Source organism: Tubulanus polymorphus, chromosome 3 (genome assembly GCF_964204645.1).
Source record: "Tubulanus polymorphus chromosome 3, tnTubPoly1.2, whole genome shotgun sequence".
In the NCBI taxonomy this organism is placed as follows: domain Eukaryota; kingdom Metazoa; phylum Nemertea; class Palaeonemertea; order Tubulaniformes; family Tubulanidae; genus Tubulanus; species Tubulanus polymorphus.
In genome coordinates this window covers 4,891,813-4,913,040 of record NC_134027.1, presented here as the reverse complement: position 1 = coordinate 4,913,040, position 21,228 = coordinate 4,891,813, and the positions used below count along the sequence as shown (strand labels likewise).

General features: G+C 35.6%; 3 protein-coding genes across 3 annotated transcripts; 2 read left to right on the top strand and 1 right to left on the bottom strand.

Annotated features, from left to right (window-relative positions):
* Window positions 1-171: 171 nt before the first annotated feature.
* On the bottom strand, window positions 172-13,781 carry LOC141901580 (putative receptor-type tyrosine-protein phosphatase mosPTP-1). Its single transcript, XM_074788907.1, has 28 exons — window positions 13,625-13,781; window positions 13,222-13,304; window positions 12,815-13,129; window positions 12,324-12,444; window positions 11,973-12,163; window positions 11,655-11,869; window positions 11,411-11,549; window positions 11,086-11,286; window positions 10,887-10,982; window positions 10,448-10,632; window positions 10,101-10,230; window positions 9,905-10,016; window positions 9,720-9,790; window positions 7,848-7,907; window positions 6,101-6,201; window positions 5,905-5,998; window positions 5,738-5,817; window positions 5,533-5,667; window positions 5,270-5,404; window positions 5,019-5,170; window positions 4,725-4,860; window positions 4,340-4,586; window positions 4,163-4,239; window positions 3,939-4,067; window positions 3,734-3,859; window positions 3,489-3,634; window positions 3,259-3,394; window positions 172-3,146 (listed from the first exon to the last, which is right to left on the bottom strand). The coding sequence occupies exons 2-28, from the start codon at window positions 13,280-13,282 to the stop codon at window positions 2,922-2,924; spliced, it is 3,816 nt and encodes a 1,271-aa protein (XP_074645008.1). The 5' UTR covers window positions 13,283-13,304; window positions 13,625-13,781; the 3' UTR covers window positions 172-2,921.
* A 336-nt stretch (window positions 13,782-14,117) lies between these two features.
* Window positions 14,118-17,507, top strand: LOC141901392 (mitochondrial-processing peptidase subunit beta-like). The gene is made up of 12 exons (XM_074788600.1): window positions 14,118-14,252; window positions 14,986-15,126; window positions 15,223-15,309; window positions 15,398-15,527; window positions 15,635-15,726; window positions 15,824-15,930; window positions 16,018-16,207; window positions 16,293-16,531; window positions 16,622-16,687; window positions 16,816-16,990; window positions 17,083-17,158; window positions 17,262-17,507. The coding sequence occupies exons 1-12, from the start codon at window positions 14,190-14,192 to the stop codon at window positions 17,324-17,326; spliced, it is 1,431 nt and encodes a 476-aa protein (XP_074644701.1). The 5' UTR covers window positions 14,118-14,189; the 3' UTR covers window positions 17,327-17,507.
* Window positions 17,508-17,813: 306 nt separating this feature from the next.
* On the top strand, window positions 17,814-20,952 carry LOC141902380 (uncharacterized). The gene is made up of 9 exons (XM_074790079.1): window positions 17,814-17,947; window positions 18,039-18,112; window positions 18,249-19,028; window positions 19,159-19,233; window positions 19,326-19,454; window positions 19,583-19,691; window positions 19,803-19,888; window positions 19,972-20,581; window positions 20,671-20,952. The coding sequence occupies exons 2-9, from the start codon at window positions 18,062-18,064 to the stop codon at window positions 20,721-20,723; spliced, it is 1,893 nt and encodes a 630-aa protein (XP_074646180.1). The 5' UTR covers window positions 17,814-17,947; window positions 18,039-18,061; the 3' UTR covers window positions 20,724-20,952.
* Window positions 20,953-21,228: the final 276 nt, after the last annotated feature.

Genomic DNA, 21,228 nt, shown 5'->3' with positions numbered 1-21,228 from the left:
TATTGATTTCATGTACATGTACGTAGAAAGCTATTCCTCTAGATCGCCTTTATTCATTTCGCTTGGGTTACCTCACTTACTCCATTTAAAGTCTCCTTTATGGAAATTAAGAAAAGACAAATTCGAAGAGTTAATTTGAAAGCAATTTGTTCTGTTTAATTTTAGACATCTCGCCATAATTACATGTATATAATAATAATCATAATAATAATCGTCGATTATTCGTAATGTACACAACACGTATCATTTCTATCTTTATTGTATCTTATATTTACATAACATCTTCATTTACAATCACATTAAATAATATAACAAAAAAAGAAATTTTACAAAGCTTCATTCCAGTCAATGTTATTCATTTGTATGTAGCCGTTGATATATATTTTCAGCTGACAGGAAAAGTGAATATATTCCAAATATGATCGAGAATAAGCCAAGTGATATAATTGCTTAATGCTTTTTAATCGAATTAATATTTCACGTAATAAATAGTAATATATGTATACACCTTGCAAAATATGGGGAAGCAGAAATTCTAAAACTTAAGACCATGCTTCGTTTTACTTTAAAACTTAACATAAATCGGCCAGGTTTAAGTCTGAAAACTACTGGTCCAAGGCCGATTCTATTAGATGTATAGTTAATCTTTTTTACTTTTTCTATGCAGCCAATACTTCTGAAGCATCAACAGCATTTTAGCACATAAAGCAAAAACACACACCTCGACATTGATTTGCATCATAAATTGTACGTAGCAAGACTTATCAATAGAAAACAATATTGATCTTTAGAAAATATACGAAATGAAGCCGAAAAGCAACATCGCAGTGGCAAATTTTATAAAAATGATTTATACAAAAATATCAAAGTCGAAATGTACAGTATATATGTAGCTGGATCTACGATAACAGATGACTGCAAATCCTCTTGCAGGCTGATCTAAGTGAAACCATGTCATATTGATATAAATAGGATTTAAGGTTTTCACGGGATTGAAAATAGATTCTTCAGACAATGATGATTTTCAATGGAATCAGTATATTGTAAGAACTGTGTGCGTTATCATTATTTGCATATACATAATCAGAATTTTGTCACGCGTACAAAATTACGATAATTATGCAATACAGGTTGAAAAGACCTGATGTTTTCACCAGGATCGCTGTCTGTATTTCATAAATATGATTTTTCACTAACGAGGAGATAAATCAGTCGTAAATTTGTCATATCTTTTGGAGTAATACAGTCTTATTACTCTAAGTTCATATCGACACTACGTACAATAGTTAAGGAAAAGAACGATCAACTAAACATGCACGTTGCCAAACATAACAAAAGGTTGGCAGTAGTTGCACAAAAATCCAACAACAAAAAGAATTTTCTCATATTACTTGTACATGAATTTAGTACTGGTCAGTACACTGACATTTACACTATCAATATCTATATTCGTTATTAGTGCCAAGGAGCTAGAAATCTAAGGTGAATCTCAATTTTTTTCCAACTACAGGTACATTTTAGTAAACAAATCATTTCCCGAATAACAATCCATATTGTAAAGAATAATAACCATATACACACACAGAAATAACCAAATACAAAAGCATGTACAATTCTTTTTGTATCACAAGTAAAAGAAACTTATATACTTTTAAATTATAAGTTCTAAAATTACTGACTTAGCTAAACACTAGAGTATGGTTTATATACAATTCACAATCTCACAACATTCATTCGAATATAGTCACAAAAATAAACTGGAATAATCAACAAGGAGACAACTATTTCGACCAGCTCGAATTGTCCAACAAAAAAATAAAATGTACCGCAGTACATCTAGAATAAACTAAGCTCAATTCATCACGAACCAATGATACAACGCTTACGATTTTAGATTTTCAAGCAAGTTCCCAGATCAGGTCAGTTAAAGGAGAACTGAAGAACTTATCAAGTTTCAGTTCCAAGATTCTATTGACATCAAAAGAATGTGAAATAAAGCGAGTTCCAATCATTCCCATGATATATACTGTCAACGTTGATCTAGCTATAAGTGAACCTGAAAACAGATTTGCTGAGCTGTTTGAAAATTAAATAAAAATGCTTGCAAATTGTTCACATACACTCAATACTTTCCCAATGAAAAGTTTACGAAGGCATCATATTCGTTCCAACTAAGAAATCAACCAGCAGAAGTATACAAACTAACCACGATTTCTGAGCGAAATAACTGAAACAGTACCATTCAATCTACTCTACTTAATAAAATATGACCAGCATGATTAATGAGAAAGACAAAAATCTTTCGGGGCGTTTTAGAAACACGCGCAAAGATATTCATTACAACTACACAACAATAATAATGAAAGAGATTACATGTATAGAATGTTATGTAAAGTTGATTACAGTGAAATACATTGATAATGGTCAAATTAGCTTTGCATTCTTTAAGAAATGCGCCAGATTTAGGAATTGCTGGGATCATTTGCAGTGCAACAAGCGCATTAAATATCCAACTTTCAGTTAAAAGAGAGCCGTATATCTTATAGGATTCTTAATAAAACATCACATCAACACGGACTAGAGAGACATTACAAGGTGTAACATAGACATCTCCTCGACTTGTATCCTACCAATATACTACAAGTTAAAAGTGGTATTTCCTAATAACCAAACGGCCAAAGATATCACATCAATTGGCAACTAACAATTTCATACTATGAAGCCATAGAATCTTAGTACCGGTATATCATTTCAATAGATATATATATATCTAAATATAATAATTTTGAAATATAATTGTCTAAAGATCACTGATCTTGAGTTTGATTTCTATCCACCCGTATTCCACCCGGAGATGCCTGTGTATGACTATAAATGCATGCACTGGATAACATAAGCTGCAAACAACAATATTCGCACTATCAGATGGTTGTTTCAGGACGTGGCGGTCGTTCTCCTTGTCGCTGGCGGTACTGGATGGACATGTTGTTTAGATTATGACTGTGAGATAATGAATTGTGTAGTAATGGCGTGTGATTGTTATGAGGACTTCCCGGGGCATGATATCCATTCATCACACTAGATTCCTTCTCAACAATGTCTTTGCTAATGCTTTCCATTGCCTTGTATATGAATGACAGATCTTCCTGTAAAATTCACAACAAAATTTCGTCGAATAAGTCACATTTTAATGCGACACAAGACTTCGATCAGAATTAATGAATTTATAAACGCATTACTTCAGTCAAAAAGATTTACCTCATTCTTGAATACACCAGGCCGTTCTAGGTAATACATACGACCAATTTCATAGACATCAATTTTGCCTTCGTGATGTAATTGGTCGTATAATGTTGATAGAGCACAGAAAGTAGCAGCAGTCACACCACCCATACTACAAAGGTCAAAATATGAAACATCTTTATAGTATTTACTGACCCATTTATACTTAAATATTAGTAAACTAGCGTGAAGAGAAATGTTGTTACCAATCTACGACAATAATTGGTCCAGAACGATGATCAGTGTACCAGTTTTTGACGGTAACTAGAAGTTCGAATGCCCGACTGAGGTTCTCGCAACCGTCCGGCCAATACGACGAACAAATTATCCTCGTCATAAGCTCGTAGTCATCCTATATAAATACAATGCAAACAATGCGACTATGCCATCCATAATAACCTAGCGGTAAACCTCAAGTTATCTTCTGATTGCTTAAATATGAATAAATTACCTGTTTAGATTCGAGTAAAAAGTCTAGGGTGACACTGTTCAGGTTTTGACGTTCTTCTATCTGACTGACTTTGAAATTATAACAATCCAAGTGCTCCTCCATAACAGGCCAGAATTTAGTGTAATCCTACAAATAATCACCAGTATTACATTGCTTATGGTGGGAATCTCATTATTTTCAAAATGCGATTCATTTAATGACTTACTGGATCTTTGATTTCTGTTAACACAACGACAGTTGATGAATTTTGATCCCAGATCATTCTCCAGAAATCTTCCATGTATTCTTTAAGTGGATGCTGAGCCACTATGTATTCCTTTTTGTGGTTATATCCCTATACAAATAACCACGAAGATGAATATTCTTTACATATCAATGGATAGAGATTCATTTCAGCAAATTATATAGAACTTTTATCTAAAAACTTACATGAAGAAATGAAGCATTGAGATAATCAGATCCATCAACACCTGGTATTGCAGATAACATTACCCTCGTATCAGCAACTACAATATATCAATATCAATTGTAAAAGTTCATTTTAAATGTTGGGTGAATTATTTGTGCCCAATTGAAATATACTGAGATATAATCAATGGAACGTACCTGGTAATGGGGCATCTTGTCGATTTTTTGCCTTATTGAACGGTTTGAGAGCTGCGGCCATGTCATACTCTTTAGGTTTATAAGAGGTAATCAACTGAAATTGTTTCTGGAATGGAGTAAGCTCATCCGTCTCTGATGTATCATTTATGTGCAGTACATACATGCTCAGATCTCGAGCTATCACTTCAGTTTCACCACCATTCAGGACAAACTCCAATAAAGCATCGTGGATAAAAACATACTGGATCTGAAGACAAATATATACGGTTATGTTTGTCCAGTTGATTCTGGTTCTAAGTTATATGTTTTATGTTTCGACTAATTTGTGTTTATATGTTTTAACTTCAGACGCTACAGAAACACCGAAAAAACGAAAATAAGTCACCTCTCTTTGTACAAGATAATTCCTTTGATTTCGAATGTGTTGGAGGAACCCAAATACATTAACCGTTCCTTTATCTCTTATCTGTCGCATCATACTGTCCAACACTATATACGTTCCTGTACGTCCTACACCAGCACTGTAGTAAACATACGATAAAATAAATTCATCAAAACCCTAGTTCATTGAACATGAAACTAACCTCTTTGTTTTATTTGAATCCCATTGGGGCATATACATGACTCATCCTTTCAACCAAAAGTAATTGATATGTTTAGAACGGCGGGTAATAATCACCTGCAGTGAACAACAATTGGACCAGATGTCTCAGAATTCATGGCTGATGATTCTCTGACTAGTCTTAACACCGGTAATGTATAATCAGGAACACCGAAATCGGGCCAATCGGTGTAATGATATTGATACACAATTCGCTCATTCCCACGGTGCTGGAAAACATAATAATGATTGTTAGAGACCGAGACCGAAGTTATTTTACAGTTTTGGATTGAAATTAGCTGGTAGTGTTTACATGTTCAGATACCTACCTTTTTGTGCCGCACATTTTTCACAGTAAACCGCCGTATTGTGTAATGAGCTTTTACATCAGTTGTTAACAGTTTCACTTGAATAAAACCGTACGTGGTATTACCTTCTGATGGCCAGTATTGATCACATTTTAACTGAAAAAAAAAACACATACAATCAACATCACAATGTACAACAATCAGGTATACATTAGCATTGAAATAACCCATTTACTTATCATAATATTCGATTGCAGGAATCTATCAACCTTTTGTTTGCTTACCTTTCCTTTTTCAACTAGATTTGTTATCATCACAATAACAGTGCAGTTCTGTTCCCAGATCATCTGCCAAAAGTCTGAGAAAGTATGAGGCATTGGTCCTTGGGTTCCTATGTAAGCCTTTTCCTTATGATAACCCTATCAACAAAAATTCAAACAAATTCATTTCTTTCCATTTTCCAGGATAAATCAGGTGTTTTGTACTTACATCTACAAAATTGCCATTTATGTAGTCACTGTGTTTTTTATCACCACCTAATGGACCTAATACAACTCTGCTGTGGTCATCTGAAACATATTGAGAGAATTATTGAGTGGAAAATGATTCCATTTCAAAGCAATCTTACGGTAAATGTGCTTTCATGGTTCCCTTACAAGCATTTATATTGGTGTATCTGTTTTTATCCCTATTTTCAGTATCGGTTGAATGAGCATAAGTTAGATCAGTTCTCCCACTTGCATGGAGCTCCTAAAAGTATACAATAGAAAAAAGCATCACGTATTATTCAAAGCATGAAGCAATTACAAATTAGGCTACAGTACTCGAAAAAACACTTCAATCCAAGCCCACCTCATATTCCTGCGAAAATCCCATATCACTGTCCTGGTGAAGTTTTGCAACATGTTTCGGGAAATCCTTTACCTCAATAGCACCATGACCATCAGATTCATCTAACAAATGGAGAAAAAAGCCAGCTGTTTAGCTTTAGGACACAAAAATGCAAAATAATCGAAATTCGCATAAAAGTTTTAATCCTAGTCAAGTTATTCAAGCAATTAGAATTTTGATAATGAATAAAAAGTAAATCCGTACACGGTGATGAAATGTCAAGTTCTGAAACAAGAGTTTCATCTAGAATTTCAATATCATCATCACATTCGGTTTGCACATAGAAATTAGAGCGGGATTGCAAAAGATCATCTGAAGACGAATCTTCTTCCAACTCCGGCTCCGAGAAAAAACATAACAATGAACACATCGTTCCATGAATCCATGCTAGATAATGTCTAATCCGAGTGTACACTGACCAAACAAATACAATACATTCTTCCTTATATATTCCACACATCTATACATTAATTCCGAACATGCCAATGTTATACACAAACTAATTTTGGTTTCTCTTGCGTAACTTTTCATAAACACGCGGATTATATTCCAAATTCATCATATTATCAATCACAAGAAAATGTGCGAATTCAATCGATTTTGATTTCATAAACCAAAGGACAACGACAGCTTCATTTCAGTGTGTGAAATATCAGAATGAAATGATTTGCGCAATACAGTTATGAATACATGAGGAAGTTATGATTTACACAAGATCTGAAAACTAATTTTCATATTATCACATTACCCGCATACATATGGGTCAAATGACTGAATTAAATTATCAGAAATTCTAAAATACTGTGAACCATCCTTTCGAAGCAATGTAAACTTTCTAAAAGGAACAACCGAACAATACTCTCCATTAGTTTATCAGTATTGGTCTGATAAATAGAGTCGATTCTACTAAGGCAGGTTTTGATTGGTCTCTTTTCTAGAGCATTTGTTTCAACCACAATACATTCTACTTTTTCTGGAATAACATAATCTGTAAACATGATAGAAGGCAGGTAGAGTTTATACAATCCTGAACTGAAACCAAAGTATGTTCATTTGAAACCTGCCTTAATCTGTATCATTGGGACAAATGAAATAAATCCGGTTTATTGGAACCCAAGAATAAAAACATAGCATTATTCTTCATGATACAGCATTAATGACAAGTGGCCAGTAAACAAAATTTTCTCAAATTTTGGAAAATCAGAAAAATCGGGTTCCTTCAGGATGTCCAAACTTTGCAATTGAAAAACTATGTTGCAGGTCGAAACCTATTAATAAGATTAATTTATATTTGCATGCGTAAAGAAAAATGGAAAAGCTACAAAAATAAGCACACAATTTGGGCCCAACACAACATTTATCTTAAATTAGAAATAAAAGAGTGCATTGTGTAAGATAAATACAAGGAGACTTGTCCTTTCTTATTTGAATGAAAACATAACAATTGACAAACACCACAACACAGAACCCATAGCCCCAGAAATATTTCTGAATAACATCTTATTCTCTTATGCATACTTCATTCTAAATAGTCTTAAAACAGCAGTTGACTTCACATGCTGGTAAAAGATTCGACATGTTCCAGCAACGATCAAGAATTCAAATGTCATGAAACCACGAGACCAACAAGAGAATGTAATGTACATAATAAAGAGAACAGATGGATGCTATAGTGTAAAAGTGTGTTACGGTTAGATAGGATTTTTACCAGGTTTATGTTGTACATTATTATCAGTGTAAGATACACACAGTTGGTCAGTTCCTGGACCTGAAAGCAACATACATCATTACAACTGATAGATCGATAGTGAATAGCATGAAAATACTACAAGTATATTCGATGAATAAATAAGATTCAAGTCAATAGTCACGGAGCTGAGTCTTTTCAAGAATGTCCCAATCTGTAATAATTTCACCCACTGAACTTACGCAGTAAAATTCTACTAACACTAAGAGCCCCGAAAACCTCCACTTCATCTATAATCATAGCCAAATATAACTATTAATTGGTTAAATTGCATCTTGCTATAATTGACAGTGGTGAGAAAATGTTTGTCACGCAACTCCTCTTCAGCCACGACATTTGCCAAATTTGGCGCACAAGACCAGAAATATGTGTAGAATATCCTAAGGGGTTTACATTCTTCGATATCCAAACCATTATTTACCTCAATGATGCCACTGCATGGGAATTTAATTCTTTTTTATCTAAGTTTTTGTCTACTATAAACGTTTTTATAAATGACATCGACTGAAATCGTTAAATGACAATATTTAATTTTATCTTCTTTGATTGATCCACTGACTAATGTATGGAACTTGCTTTCCACTTCCTGGTCTCACTTTAAAGTAATTTCACCCATCCTGAAAGTGTGTATTTTGCTCGTTAGTGAAAATGATAGATACGAGAATACTGGTTATGATAATTGGTTCAGTTTCAATTCAATGAACGTAAAGAGCACTGAATAAATATATACTGATGAAATCATAAACCAGGAAGTTAGATTTATCCTCAAAACTGCTGCCTGCCAGGCTTAGGAATCTGACCATCAAATACTAATAGGTTATACTACCGCCAACCACAGAAGACATGAGAGAAGAAGAAGAATGAAATAATATGAATATTTCTTAGTTTGGTTAATGTATTATTGATTTTCTCTGCAAATTTAATCTAAAGCCAACCCCTTAAAAATTAAACTTCTAACAATTTGCTATGTGAGTGTAATGCGTGTTTTATTTTAAAGATTAAATAGAAGAACTATCAATGGAAAACATAAATGAAAAGCAATAGGGATTTTGTTTTCACGGACTTAGAGGGTAGAGAAAATATTGTAACTAAATATAAACAACATTATCAATGTAATTCAAAACTTAGTTCAGGTTTTGAATTACCAGAACTAGACTGTGTCGGTAAGTAAAGATGTTACAAGATTATTAAAATAAGGAGTAAAACAACACGACTATTCTTACCTGGTTTATTAGCAATTTTGTCTGCAAGTATCACAAAAGATTTAACACTTAAAACTTGGAATATTCAGGATTTCATTGATTTTTGTTAGTCGAAGAGATCACATGAATGAAATGCATATCATAACATGTACGCGTATATATTCATTACAGCCCAAAGATCTGCAACCGTATGCAAGCAACAATCGAAATATACACACGTACAACAGATGACTAGATCTACAAGTCACACGGTATTCAAAGATTAAAGCGATTCGAAGAGATTTTCACGGAATTAGCTGTTTGTACGCGTATAAATCGAAGAGATAAAACACTGGATGCAGACGATCTAGAGACAGATATGAAATTCATCATCACAGCGTGCGACTTACACAGTACGCGTGAATGCCAACAACATCTGAAGAACGTATCGCTGTAATATTTTGTACAGAGATTTTCCAATTTTGTAAACTTTTCATGTGAAAAGATCAATGAGAGAAAATACTAAGAACAGTGCAGTATATAAGAATATATGATGCTATGAGTAAGGAACAGCTAGGAACATCGAAATAATTTCTGCTGTTCTCAGGGGTTTGAATTTGTCATTTAATGAGCAGCGCCTTTTTATACATACCATACGTTCCTAGAGCCACAATAGTTGACTTGACGAGAGGTGTAGATTGAGGATATTGTCTCCAGTATCGTCTGAAAAAGAACAATAACTGATTTCAATTGAGAGCGGACAACACAGTAAGGAGGTTCCTATGTTATGAAATCGGATATTTTTGAATAAATTACTACACATTATCTAAAACGCACCTTAAAACAATAGCAACGGCGATAAGAATAGCAATTATCAGAACACAGAGCACAATGCTGACAGCAACCACAGCAGTATTGTTTGATGTCTCATCGTTTTGTTTTACTAAACCTGAAAATAGGCGAAATAGAAACCTGTGAATCATCAAAATAACAATTTTGTGCCCTACCTGTTCTATAAGTGAGAAATACATACCTCGCAAGAAAACTTCAACTTTTTCAGAGTACTGTCCTGGATAGTACTGACCGCGATGAAACATACTCTTTGCCTCGCCGAACACTGATACCTTGTACCATTTATTTGGGGACAAATTGGTAATATCAGCCTGAAAAATAAATACAAAGCCAATAGCATTAGCTACATTTCTTCAATCAACTGAAGGTACTTGAATTTGTCCGACCACCCATCTTGTCAACAACTTTGAATGGAATCAGTAAGCTAATTTGTTTGGCGCATAAAAAAAATAAGAAACATCGGTGTTGTTGTTAGTGATATTGCTTCAAGTTTATATAGTATTGTATTACCGCCGGTATTGTATATACCTGTATCACATCCTGTTCAGTCAGATCTCCTTGAATGATCATATGAACACGAGACTGAACGCGTTCATACACAATTTGATATCGATCGATTCGTTCGCCGAAAACCTCCGGTCGTCTCCACCTGACGCGGATACTACGACTCGTGGCGTTCGCCGTTATATTTAAAATAACCGGCGCAGATGGACCTTGAATAAAATACAACAAATCATCAAATAAAACAAGAATTTCTTGAGAACATTTATCAAACTGAAATGATCTATCAGGGCAGCCACTTTTATTTGACTTCACTTTTCATTTGACTATACCCCTGACATGCACGTTTTTAGCTTTACACAAAATTCCCCGACTGTTCCCTGACTTTTCGAAGGAGAATTCCTTGACTTTTTCCAGAATTTCCAGGTAAATGCCCACCCTGTCTATGCATCACTTATTTTCTAACCTTTTATATCAGTCATTGCATCATATATTGAGCTATTTGCACTATATCCTTGTTTTGTACGAGCCGCTACAGCCAATCGATAATACGTCTTTGGTTCTGAAATATATTTTTCACATCTCGAATAGCTTTACTTCTTGAAAGCGATTACCTGGGCACGGTCCATCCAGAACACGTAGAATTTTGATAGTCGACGACTTACCTAAATTCTTAACAAATGCATGCATCTGAGGTGAGGTACCATCGACATCAATACCTTCCCAACCAGTATCAGTTCCTTTACTCGTCCAGTATAACTTGTAGCCTTGAATAACACCGTTTGGAAATACAGGCTCAGTCCACTGAACGCGGAAACTATGCCAGGTTTGATCAGAAACGTGATAAATCGTTGGTTCTGATGGAACTGAAATGAAGTTCGATAATGAAATAAGAGCGGATAACCAGAAAGAGAACCTTCAAGGGATAAGGGGGCAGTTAGCTCCTACACACAGCAACCATGGCTGGCTCATTCGTTCTGGTCGACTTACCTCCAGGTAGAGTTCTGATTGTTTTAGTCGCTGGAGGACCGACTTGATATCCATTTTTAACTCGTACACTTATATTATATACACGATAAGATAATAGTCCCTTAATTTCATACTCTTCTATAAACTTATCGGACACAGGCTACAAATAAATATCAACAATTGACGAACATTCATATCCTTAAAGATTTTCACATCGCCATACCACTATCTAAATCAAAATATCTAGAAGAATTGCATAACTTACATCTTTTCCTATCAGCGAATATGTCATTGAAGTATTTACACCATAATTCATTTCTAATTTGACAGCTTCACTTCTCGAACTCGTTTTGAGCACATAACTGAGCACATATCCCTCCATGATACCATGGATAGTGTTTGGTGGTGGAGGTTTCCATATGAGGTGGACACTCGTATTTTTGACAGCGAACCAATCAATGATCGGAGGACTTGATGGTACTACAATGATAACGATATTTCGATGAGATTAATTTGATCGAACTGATCACTCGCAATTCAAGACCATAACACCACCGATAACGTTATAGTTTAGTAAGTTCACCTCCTTGCATCGTCTTCACCACATCAGTGTCAAGACTGCTGTCACTCTCGCCTACTCCGTTTAAAGCTGAAACTCTAGCCTGATAGTCAGTGAACGGTTTGAGATTCGGAATACTGTAAGCATAATCAGACTTCAAATCATCAGCGGTATAGTAGTATCGACGGCTCGAATCCCAACTGTCCTCTAGAGTCCTACAGAAAACAACGACACAGAATTCATTAAGGTTTCAATACTTAGATAAAACCATGATAAAACAATGATGATTACTAATAAGCACAAAATTTCGTGCAAATAGTAAACATTCCTTCATCAATCAAATTCACTCAAAGGATTTTAGGAAGTAACAGCTACCTAATTGTTACGATATACTGCTGAATTTTGCTGTTATGGTTATCGCTGCCCTTCCATTCCAATAACAAATTGTACGGTTCTTTGGCAGTTAATTTCACTTGCGTTGGCGCACTAGGCTTATCTGCAATACAATAAATAAAATCTACACTCAAAACAACTAAAATTGATTTCCAAACACAAATACAATTTTCTGCAATAACCTTACATCAAGGTGGCTACTTTCTGCCAATTAACAAATTCCCTGAGTTTTCCATGTTATAATACAAAATTCCCTGAGTAAATTTCTTGGTTTAAAATGTTACAATTTATTCATTTTTCATGAATCAAGTATCGCTAAAGAAGCCCGTGGTCAATAACATATCCAAATTCTCATAACATATCCAAAGTTTTGCAGAAAATTTCATGTTTTTCAGAATTTTTTTCATTCCGCGAGTTATCCAGGTTTTCCAGGTCACATAGGTCTGATCGGAATTAAGATTGGACATATTTACCTTCGACGATGATCAATTCTTCGTCAGTAAGTTTATAAGAGTTGTTAGCTCGTTCAACTATATACGTATAACTCCCGGTATCCGTTAACTCTGCGTTCCTTATGATCAATGAATAATTTTTTGACATCGATATCCGTGGGTTGAATGTTTGATCTGTCGACCTAATAAATCCCTCGCCTGTAGTCCATTCTGCAACGTCTCTTAGTTCTGGCCCAAACTTCCAAACCACACGCATTAGATTTTTTGTTTTTGATAGGGTAGGGATGTCAACTATGACAGTTTGCTTGACACGCCATCGGACTGGAGATTTAGTTCCTGCAATTCAGAATTCGGAATACTCATTCAGCATCATGAATTCATCAAATCAAACTTTAGACGATTATCAATTAAAAGTGTTAAATTTTTACCTGCTGGATAAGCAACCGACTGGTGCCAAGATAAAACAATTACAAATACAAAGTACCACATTCTCAAGGTCTGTCAAAAGTAACTGCAAATACAAGAATATAATATTAAATTCAGATGCAAAATAGTTAGAATACATTTGCATTTAGGTTCCAATGCAGAGTATGCCTGACAGAATAATCTCACAATTGAGAGGCCAGTCAGGAGCTGCACTCAGACTAGGAGTATAAGACTGGAGCGGAGATGGAGGAGTGGAGGCTGAGCTGAGACGAGAGAGGAAGAGTTGGAGTCGGACACTTTTCTTTTGACCAGTTGACTCATACTCATAAATTTTCAATACCGGTAATTATTCCGCGATCTCGTAAGTGCAAAACATAGTTATTCAACATAAATATCATAACCTACCACAACATCTTCGTTCAAATCTCAATAATGAGTAATAAATGCGAATATGTACGCAGCTTTTCGCCGAAATGTCAGATCATAATGCATTTATTTCTTTCTTCGGCAACCATTTTGTGTTGAGTTAAAATTAAATGCCGAAACGTCGTACGCGCTTTAACTAAAGGAAATAAAAATCCTGAATGACTTCGCTAAATTTACACAAAACCATATAAATGAGCTAAATTTGAGTTTAACAGGATCGATAGATTGTAACAAATGCTTTTCTTCATTGACTTTGATGTTTTTGTGCAGCCACCGCAACCCTATCACAAGTTTTCGTTGTAGAATAAACCATTGGGGCGCAAATGACGGTTTGGGACTCAGACTAACTGGTATTCCATTTTAGTTCGTCAAGTTTCTGCCTCACAGTAGTGTGTTCTATGTTATATACTAATTGCTACTTTTGCTTTTATCCGATATTTTGTATTTCACATAAAGAGCGATAGAGTTTAAATTGATCGATGTCGTCAGTCCGTCAATCCAAATAGCTATCCGCGTTTTCTGCCTATTCCATTTCCTTAGCAAAATGGCGACTCGACTTTGGAAGGTTGTCCCCTCACTTCACAATTACCTCAGTAAAGTAACTCAGGTACGTGTTATGGTTTGAATCATACATCAGTCAACAAAAATACATCGATTAAATCGTATTTACATTGATTTCCTTTGAATTAAGCGCTTGAATTGTACAAAATTGGACTTAGTAATGGAATAGAAATGTGAAAAGTACGCCATCTGTCGGTCATTATGTAATTTTGTCGAATTATAGTACAAGTACTCAATCCAATACTTTGATTATTTCATAGATAATGATCCAGTGAACCGACTAAAGAGAAACTCCCTTTCCTTTAAGTGTGTGGGGAAATAAATGCTTAGCTTCAGCATGGGCTGGCGTTCTTTTATGATTTCTATCCACTGACTTTCGTACTCCCTCCCCTCCCCGATCATATCAATATATAAGATCATTCAGGAAGTGAATATTTGTAATAGGCATTATTCCTGTATTGAGTTTTGAATCCACAATCTGCTATGTGCTAGTGCACCATTCTACCACTGGTACTAGTTAGTTACCCAATCGTTGGTGGTAAGCTTTTATAATCAAATAGGCTTGTATATGGCTTGTGAAAATATGCGATCGTAAAACTTAACCACCGGCAGGTTACTGACTACCTCTGGCACCAGACCATCATTTCAAACTGCCTGTATTTTTTACATACTGAACACATTGTCCTTAGTACTTCAACAATTCCTTAATAACACACCTGAGAGGGTTTTGTTAGCTTTTCTCCTAAATGAATAAAACCGTGTGTTTTTATATATTCTAGAATCGCCTACCGGTGATAGTTTCGCAAAGATGGCAATCAACGAATGAAGCCGTACAATTGAATGTACCGGAGACCAAAGTAACAACTTTGAAGAACGGGTTACGTGTAGCCACGGAAGATTCTGGTATTTCAACAGCCACTGTATGTATTAGCTAACTCAGTTTGGAACTTCCCTTGTTATTTACTGGGTACATAAATATATCGTATAATTCTTTGCACTCTCCGTTTTTCATCAAGGTTGGTATTTGGATTGATGCTGGAAGTCGATTCGAAAATGCTAAGAACAATGGAGTTGCTCATTTCTTAGAACATATGGCGTTCAAGGTAAAATTGTTGACGATTAGAAACTCGTAGCTCGGATTCACATTGAAATCATATAACGTTCAACGGTAGCATGAATGAATATTTCCAGGGTACCTCGAAGCGTTCTCAGACACACTTGGAATTAGAAATTGAGAATATGGGAGCACATTTAAACGCGTACACATCCCGGGAACAAACTGTTTACTATGCGAAGTGCTTTTCTCAAGATCTCGAAAAAGGTAGAATTAATGAGAACTGCTGATTTTGTCACTTACGTTCCTTATAGTTTACTATTAAAAAGTTGAATATAAAGAGATATTAAAAAGTTGTCATCTTCTTTTTGTAGCTGTGGACATCTTATCCGACATCACACAGAATAGTAAATTAGAGGAATCAGCTATTGACAGAGAAAGAAGCGTTATTCTAAGAGAGATGCAGGTACGTACTGCTTCGATATCACACAATATCTTAAACCAATAAATTGCGGGTTTATCTATGTAATTACATTGAACATCTGGTAACTCTTACTTTTTAGGAAGTTGAAACAAATCTGCAAGAAGTTATCTTCGATCATCTTCATTCAACAGCTTTCCAGGGCACACCTCTGGGACGCACAATCTTAGGCCCTACCGACAACATTAAGTAAGTCTATTAAGAACCTATGAATCTTATCCATGAGAAATATATCAAAAGGTGTGTAAAGTGATAATTCCATTGATGCTTCTTCAGGTCAATTAAAAAAGGTGATCTTGTGGAGTACATCAACACACATTATAAGGGACCTCGTATTGTACTGGCGGGTGCTGGAGGAGTTGATCACGATGAATTGGTCGGTTTGGCTGAGAAATATTTTGGGGGACTTGGAGCCGTCGAGGGAGAAGTTCCTATCGTGACACCGTGTAGATACACTGGTAGTGAGGTACGAGACCCGCACGTTTTCATTCAGCCATACTTTATCTAGGTTATTTATCTCAGAATTTTTATCTTGAATGATGTTTTATTAGATACGTATCAGAGATGATGGAATGCCACTCGCTCATATCGCGATGGCCGTTGAAGGTGCTGGTTGGGACGATGCTGATAATATCCCGTTGATGATCGCTAATTCATTGATCGGAAGCTGGGATCGTTCTCACGGTGGTGGACCTCATCTCAGCAGTAAACTGGCCGCTAACTGCGCTACTGGTAATCTGTGTCACAGTTTCCAATCATTCAGCACTTGTTACACTGATACAGGACTCTGGTAAGAGAAGGATCGTAGAATGTCATTGTTAACGCTTGATATACCAGAATTTCTGCGGTTCTTTGACTCATTTTGTTTTGATTACTTCAGGGGTATTTACTTGATTTGCGATCCCCTACAAATAGACACCATGATTTTCCAAATTCAAAGTGAATGGTAAGTATCACAATTTAAATGATGGTCTGATTTTGAGAGTTCAATTTGTTGGCCAGTTACGTGTTGGTTGCCGATGTCAGGTGAAAAGCGGATTTTTCTGAATGAAACTTACGCTAATGATTTTGTAGGATGAGACTTTGCAATAATGTAACTGAATTTGAAGTCCAGCGAGCCAAGAATTTGTTGAGAACGAACATGTTGTTGCAACTGGATGGATCGACACCTATTTGTGAGGACATTGGTCGACAGATGTTGTGTTATGGAAGACGTGTACCTGCACATGAATTAGAAGCTAGAATTGATGTACGTGATAAGTTTACATATTCCTAAATGTCCATAATTCTGGAATTTATATTGCCCTTGATAGTTATACAATGCATCATTTACAATTACAGGCAGTAGATGCTAAGAAAGTCAAAGAGGTTTGCACCAAATTTATCTATGATAAATGCCCAGCTATTGCTGCAATTGGTGAGTATTGTTTGCACTCTTGATGCCATCAGTTCAAATCCCAATGGAGGATGTCATAGGTATGCATGTCTGGTTTGTGAATCGTACATGTCTATTTTTTCAGGTCCAATTGAACAACTACCAGACTACAATAGAATTCGAAGCAGCATGTACTGGATCCGTGTATAATACAGTTGAATCCTAGTTGAAAAATACATATACGTTTATAGTTAACATCTTATCACGAAAAAGGACGAATGTTATATTTATTTGCAAAATACAATTGAAAATCAAGTTCTAGGTGTAGCTTTGTCTTTATATCCAAGTTTCTGTGTGTAATTGAATAAATGAATGTAAAGTTGTTTAGAAATTTAGAAGTTGTTTGATCATTTAGTCAGATTCTCGCTCAGTTCCTCTGCTGAAGCCCATGGATGATCAGCTGAGTTATTTGTAACAATTTTCCTTAGGTATGGCGTGGAATACCGTTGGAGTTTTGGCTAACGTCAGGTTTTCTGCGTGTAGGGTTATAATCTTTTGGGGAGCCCTCCAGGCTATGGTTAAATGATACAGTTGGAGCATTCCTGACTGGTATGTATGGTGGAACATAAGGCGCATATTTACACAAAGGACGAGGTTTTGGACTTCGAGCATCAACAACACCAGTAGGTGCTGCCATCTACCCGGGAGATTCAACTTACCTCTGGCTAAAACATCGATGTTTTTTACGATAATATGTTGTTAACAGCCTTTTTTTATCAATGGCAACTGATTTGTTTGATGGATTGTGATATTTAGAGTATGCTAGTGTTGGTAAGTGCTCAGATATCACGCTGATATTACTAATTTTCACCTTTTTACGTAATGTGATTTATAGTCTGTGATTAAATTGTTAATTTTTTAGGATTGAACTCGAACATAGAGAAGATGTTCAGTCTTGATGATGATGATGATGATGATTTAATTTTTCTGGAGAAGGTAGATACATCACAGGCTTTTAAACATGGCACTGGCAGTCCTACAGTTGGACTGGCATATTGTCACAGTTGACTGAATCAATTAGTTAGGCCATGTTTTCTCTTGAAGATTCATTGATTGTTTTTTATGTTTCCAGGAGTTTTTCAGCACTTCAAAATCAACATCAATAACAAATGCAAATAATCGATCCTCATTCGAGTTGGGTTCCACACCGGTTTCTGAATCATCGAGGACTACACAAATGAGTGACAATACTGCAAAGAGGACGACAAGTAGCGATCATAGCGTTGAAAACGATATTAACAGGAAAAATCGTCAAAAGCAGGAAAAATTGTCCGTGGAAATCAGCACCAATAGGAATAATAATAATAAAACTGCTGTGTCGGGTTGCGATATACACTGGGACCTTGATTTGTCGGATACAGACTTTGATATCATTCTCAACGAAACCGACTTTGATTCGTCCTTCAATCGCGACAGTAAAGCGTCTGTAACTGGAGCTACTAGCAAAGCTTTAAAGACTAGCACGATTTGTAATTCACGTGGACCAAATGGTGTAGTGAAAAGCGTTGACGTAACTGAGAAGAGTGATGACCTAGATAATCAAATATTGCCAGCTGCTGAATTTACCAAAATAGACACTCAAACATTCTCTGAAACCAGAGAAAGTTCATCCATATTTTCTAGGAATAAGACTAAATTGTCGTCTAACCATAATGATACTAACGCAACTGAGTCAAGAACCTTATCAGATGCCAATTTGCTGGAATCTATGAAAAGTCATGATTCTAGATGCAAGTCTGTCTCACTTACCACCCCCGTAATCTCTTATCCGCTTCAAGAAACGACTCCAAACATCCGTTCAGGGCGACTAAAACGGAAATTTCCTGGACCTGCTGGTGCTCTCCCCAAACTGGTAAATAACAACTAAAAAAAATTGTTTTCTGTGCAGTTATTAGTATAGTATATTTTTTCGTGATATATGATTACATAAAGTCGTTCTGTGAAAAAGCCCCGTGCATCAAATTCAACTTTGATTATTTCAGAGTCCTGGTCAGGCTATTGCAGATCATACCGTAAATACTGATTTCGAAAAAATCCCCAGAGAACCTCCATTAAAGGTATGAATTGAAGTTATGAAGTGAAATTACCGGTGCATTTATTTCTTTTGTGTATTTTTTCTTTCTCAACTATACAAATATTTGTTTTAAAGGTGCTGTGTAGTCAATCGACACAAATCAGTCAGTTTGATGATTCATCGTGGGGCACAATGAAATCTGATATTGGAATAAACTTGTTTAAGCTCAGTCAGCAGCATTGCATTTCAAAAGTTATTGAAAAGGTATTTGATCCATCCCTTAAAATATATTTAAATCTGGCCCTGCAGTAAAATGACATCGGATTTTCATTTTAATAAGATTATCTCGACTAACTTTTTTAAAATGATTTATTTAATGTATTTTCTTGTAGGCGGCCCAGAGGCAACTGGTGAACTGTAAAATTCCATTCATGTGTGTACTGCTGGATAGTATCAACCTATTTGGAGCAGAGGCTAGTGCTATTTTTAAAGATCCTACTGGTATGTTTCTACTGACCGCTTTTAAACTTGATTCTAGGAGTGAAGTAATATATAAAGTTAATGTCATCTCTACAGTATTTTAATGGTTCTACGTTTTTCTTTTGACATGAGGCGATATCAAAGCAACATTACATAGACAAGTTGTAAAAGAACTCCAGATGGAACTTCTACCCGGATCAGCCCTGGTTCTAGGCGAGGTAAACGAGAAAGATAATCCATAAAAATACAGTTTCCTGACAAATCTATACATGCTGACAATTGATAAATGTTATCATTTCAGATTGGTGTTTTTAGTCCAACGTTGCGCAAACATTACCTAAACATAACTCTCAACAATATCGTGTATATCTACAATAAAAGAGATGGGCAAGTTTACTGTAAGGATACCCAGTCAATACGTAGTCTACTAGAACAAGTCAATACTAGAAACGAACAATTTTGGATGAAGATTTCTGAAGAAAAAACGTCCTCTCCGATACTAGTATCGCCGGCGATATCCAGTAGACCTAATTCATTATTTTCATCTCCTCTCACAAACCCCTCTCGACAGTTTAATATACCCAGAAACCGCAATCAAACCGATAAAACAACATCATCTTCTATGAGTTTTAATTCGTCATCATCGATAAAACAAACAAAAAAACCGTTTGTCGATAGGAATATCGCAAAATCAGCAAGCACTAATCAAAATTCTAGTCATGCGTCAAATATTTCTCAAAATCCATACTGTGCGACCAAAAACAACACATCACAAGCTTTCAGAAAATCTGGTGACTTCTTGACCATAGATACGGATAAAGTTCGCAACACTAATACTGCAACTCGTGCTGCTGTTGACACAACTCAACAGTCCGCATCAGTAACAGTTGATCCATTATATTCAGATACAGGTATGTATTTTGGTAGATTTAGCAATTTCAATGTAAAACGTCACCTTAAAAATGTTCTGTTTTGTATGTTTTATTCTTCCATATTTCAGCTATTGCAGAATTATTATGCGGTCTAGAAGATGAAATGATGTCCGACTTTTAGTTAAGTACTTCCGACACTTAAACAAATGACAAATGTATTACCGGCATATTGTACGTCACCTAGAGTTTATAAGTAAGCTTTATTGGTTCTTAGAGAAAGGTCACAGGAGCTACTTATTGATCATGATAAGTATTTTCATGGGTTTTTATCATCGCTCCTATTTAATTAACAGATCTGATGTACTATCTACGATACGCTTTGTTTCTGTCATTATTGAATATTTGTAGATTGTTATGAAAGCCATTATTAAACACTGTTAAGTAAATTCATGAGTTATTTGCGTTTGTCTTTTTATTTCGCGGTTATTGAGATTTAGATTAAGGGCAGAGCTACTCAGTGGATTTCACTGATGGGTCCTTGTCTACAGTAGCATCCAGAAAAATAATTCCTTTACTAATGAATCACCAGGACAATTATCCCCTTCCTTCGAGTTTTCTGAATTGATACATTACGGAACCTCGTTAAATTAAACGGAAGATCTTGACACGATTTTTATCGATTCCTT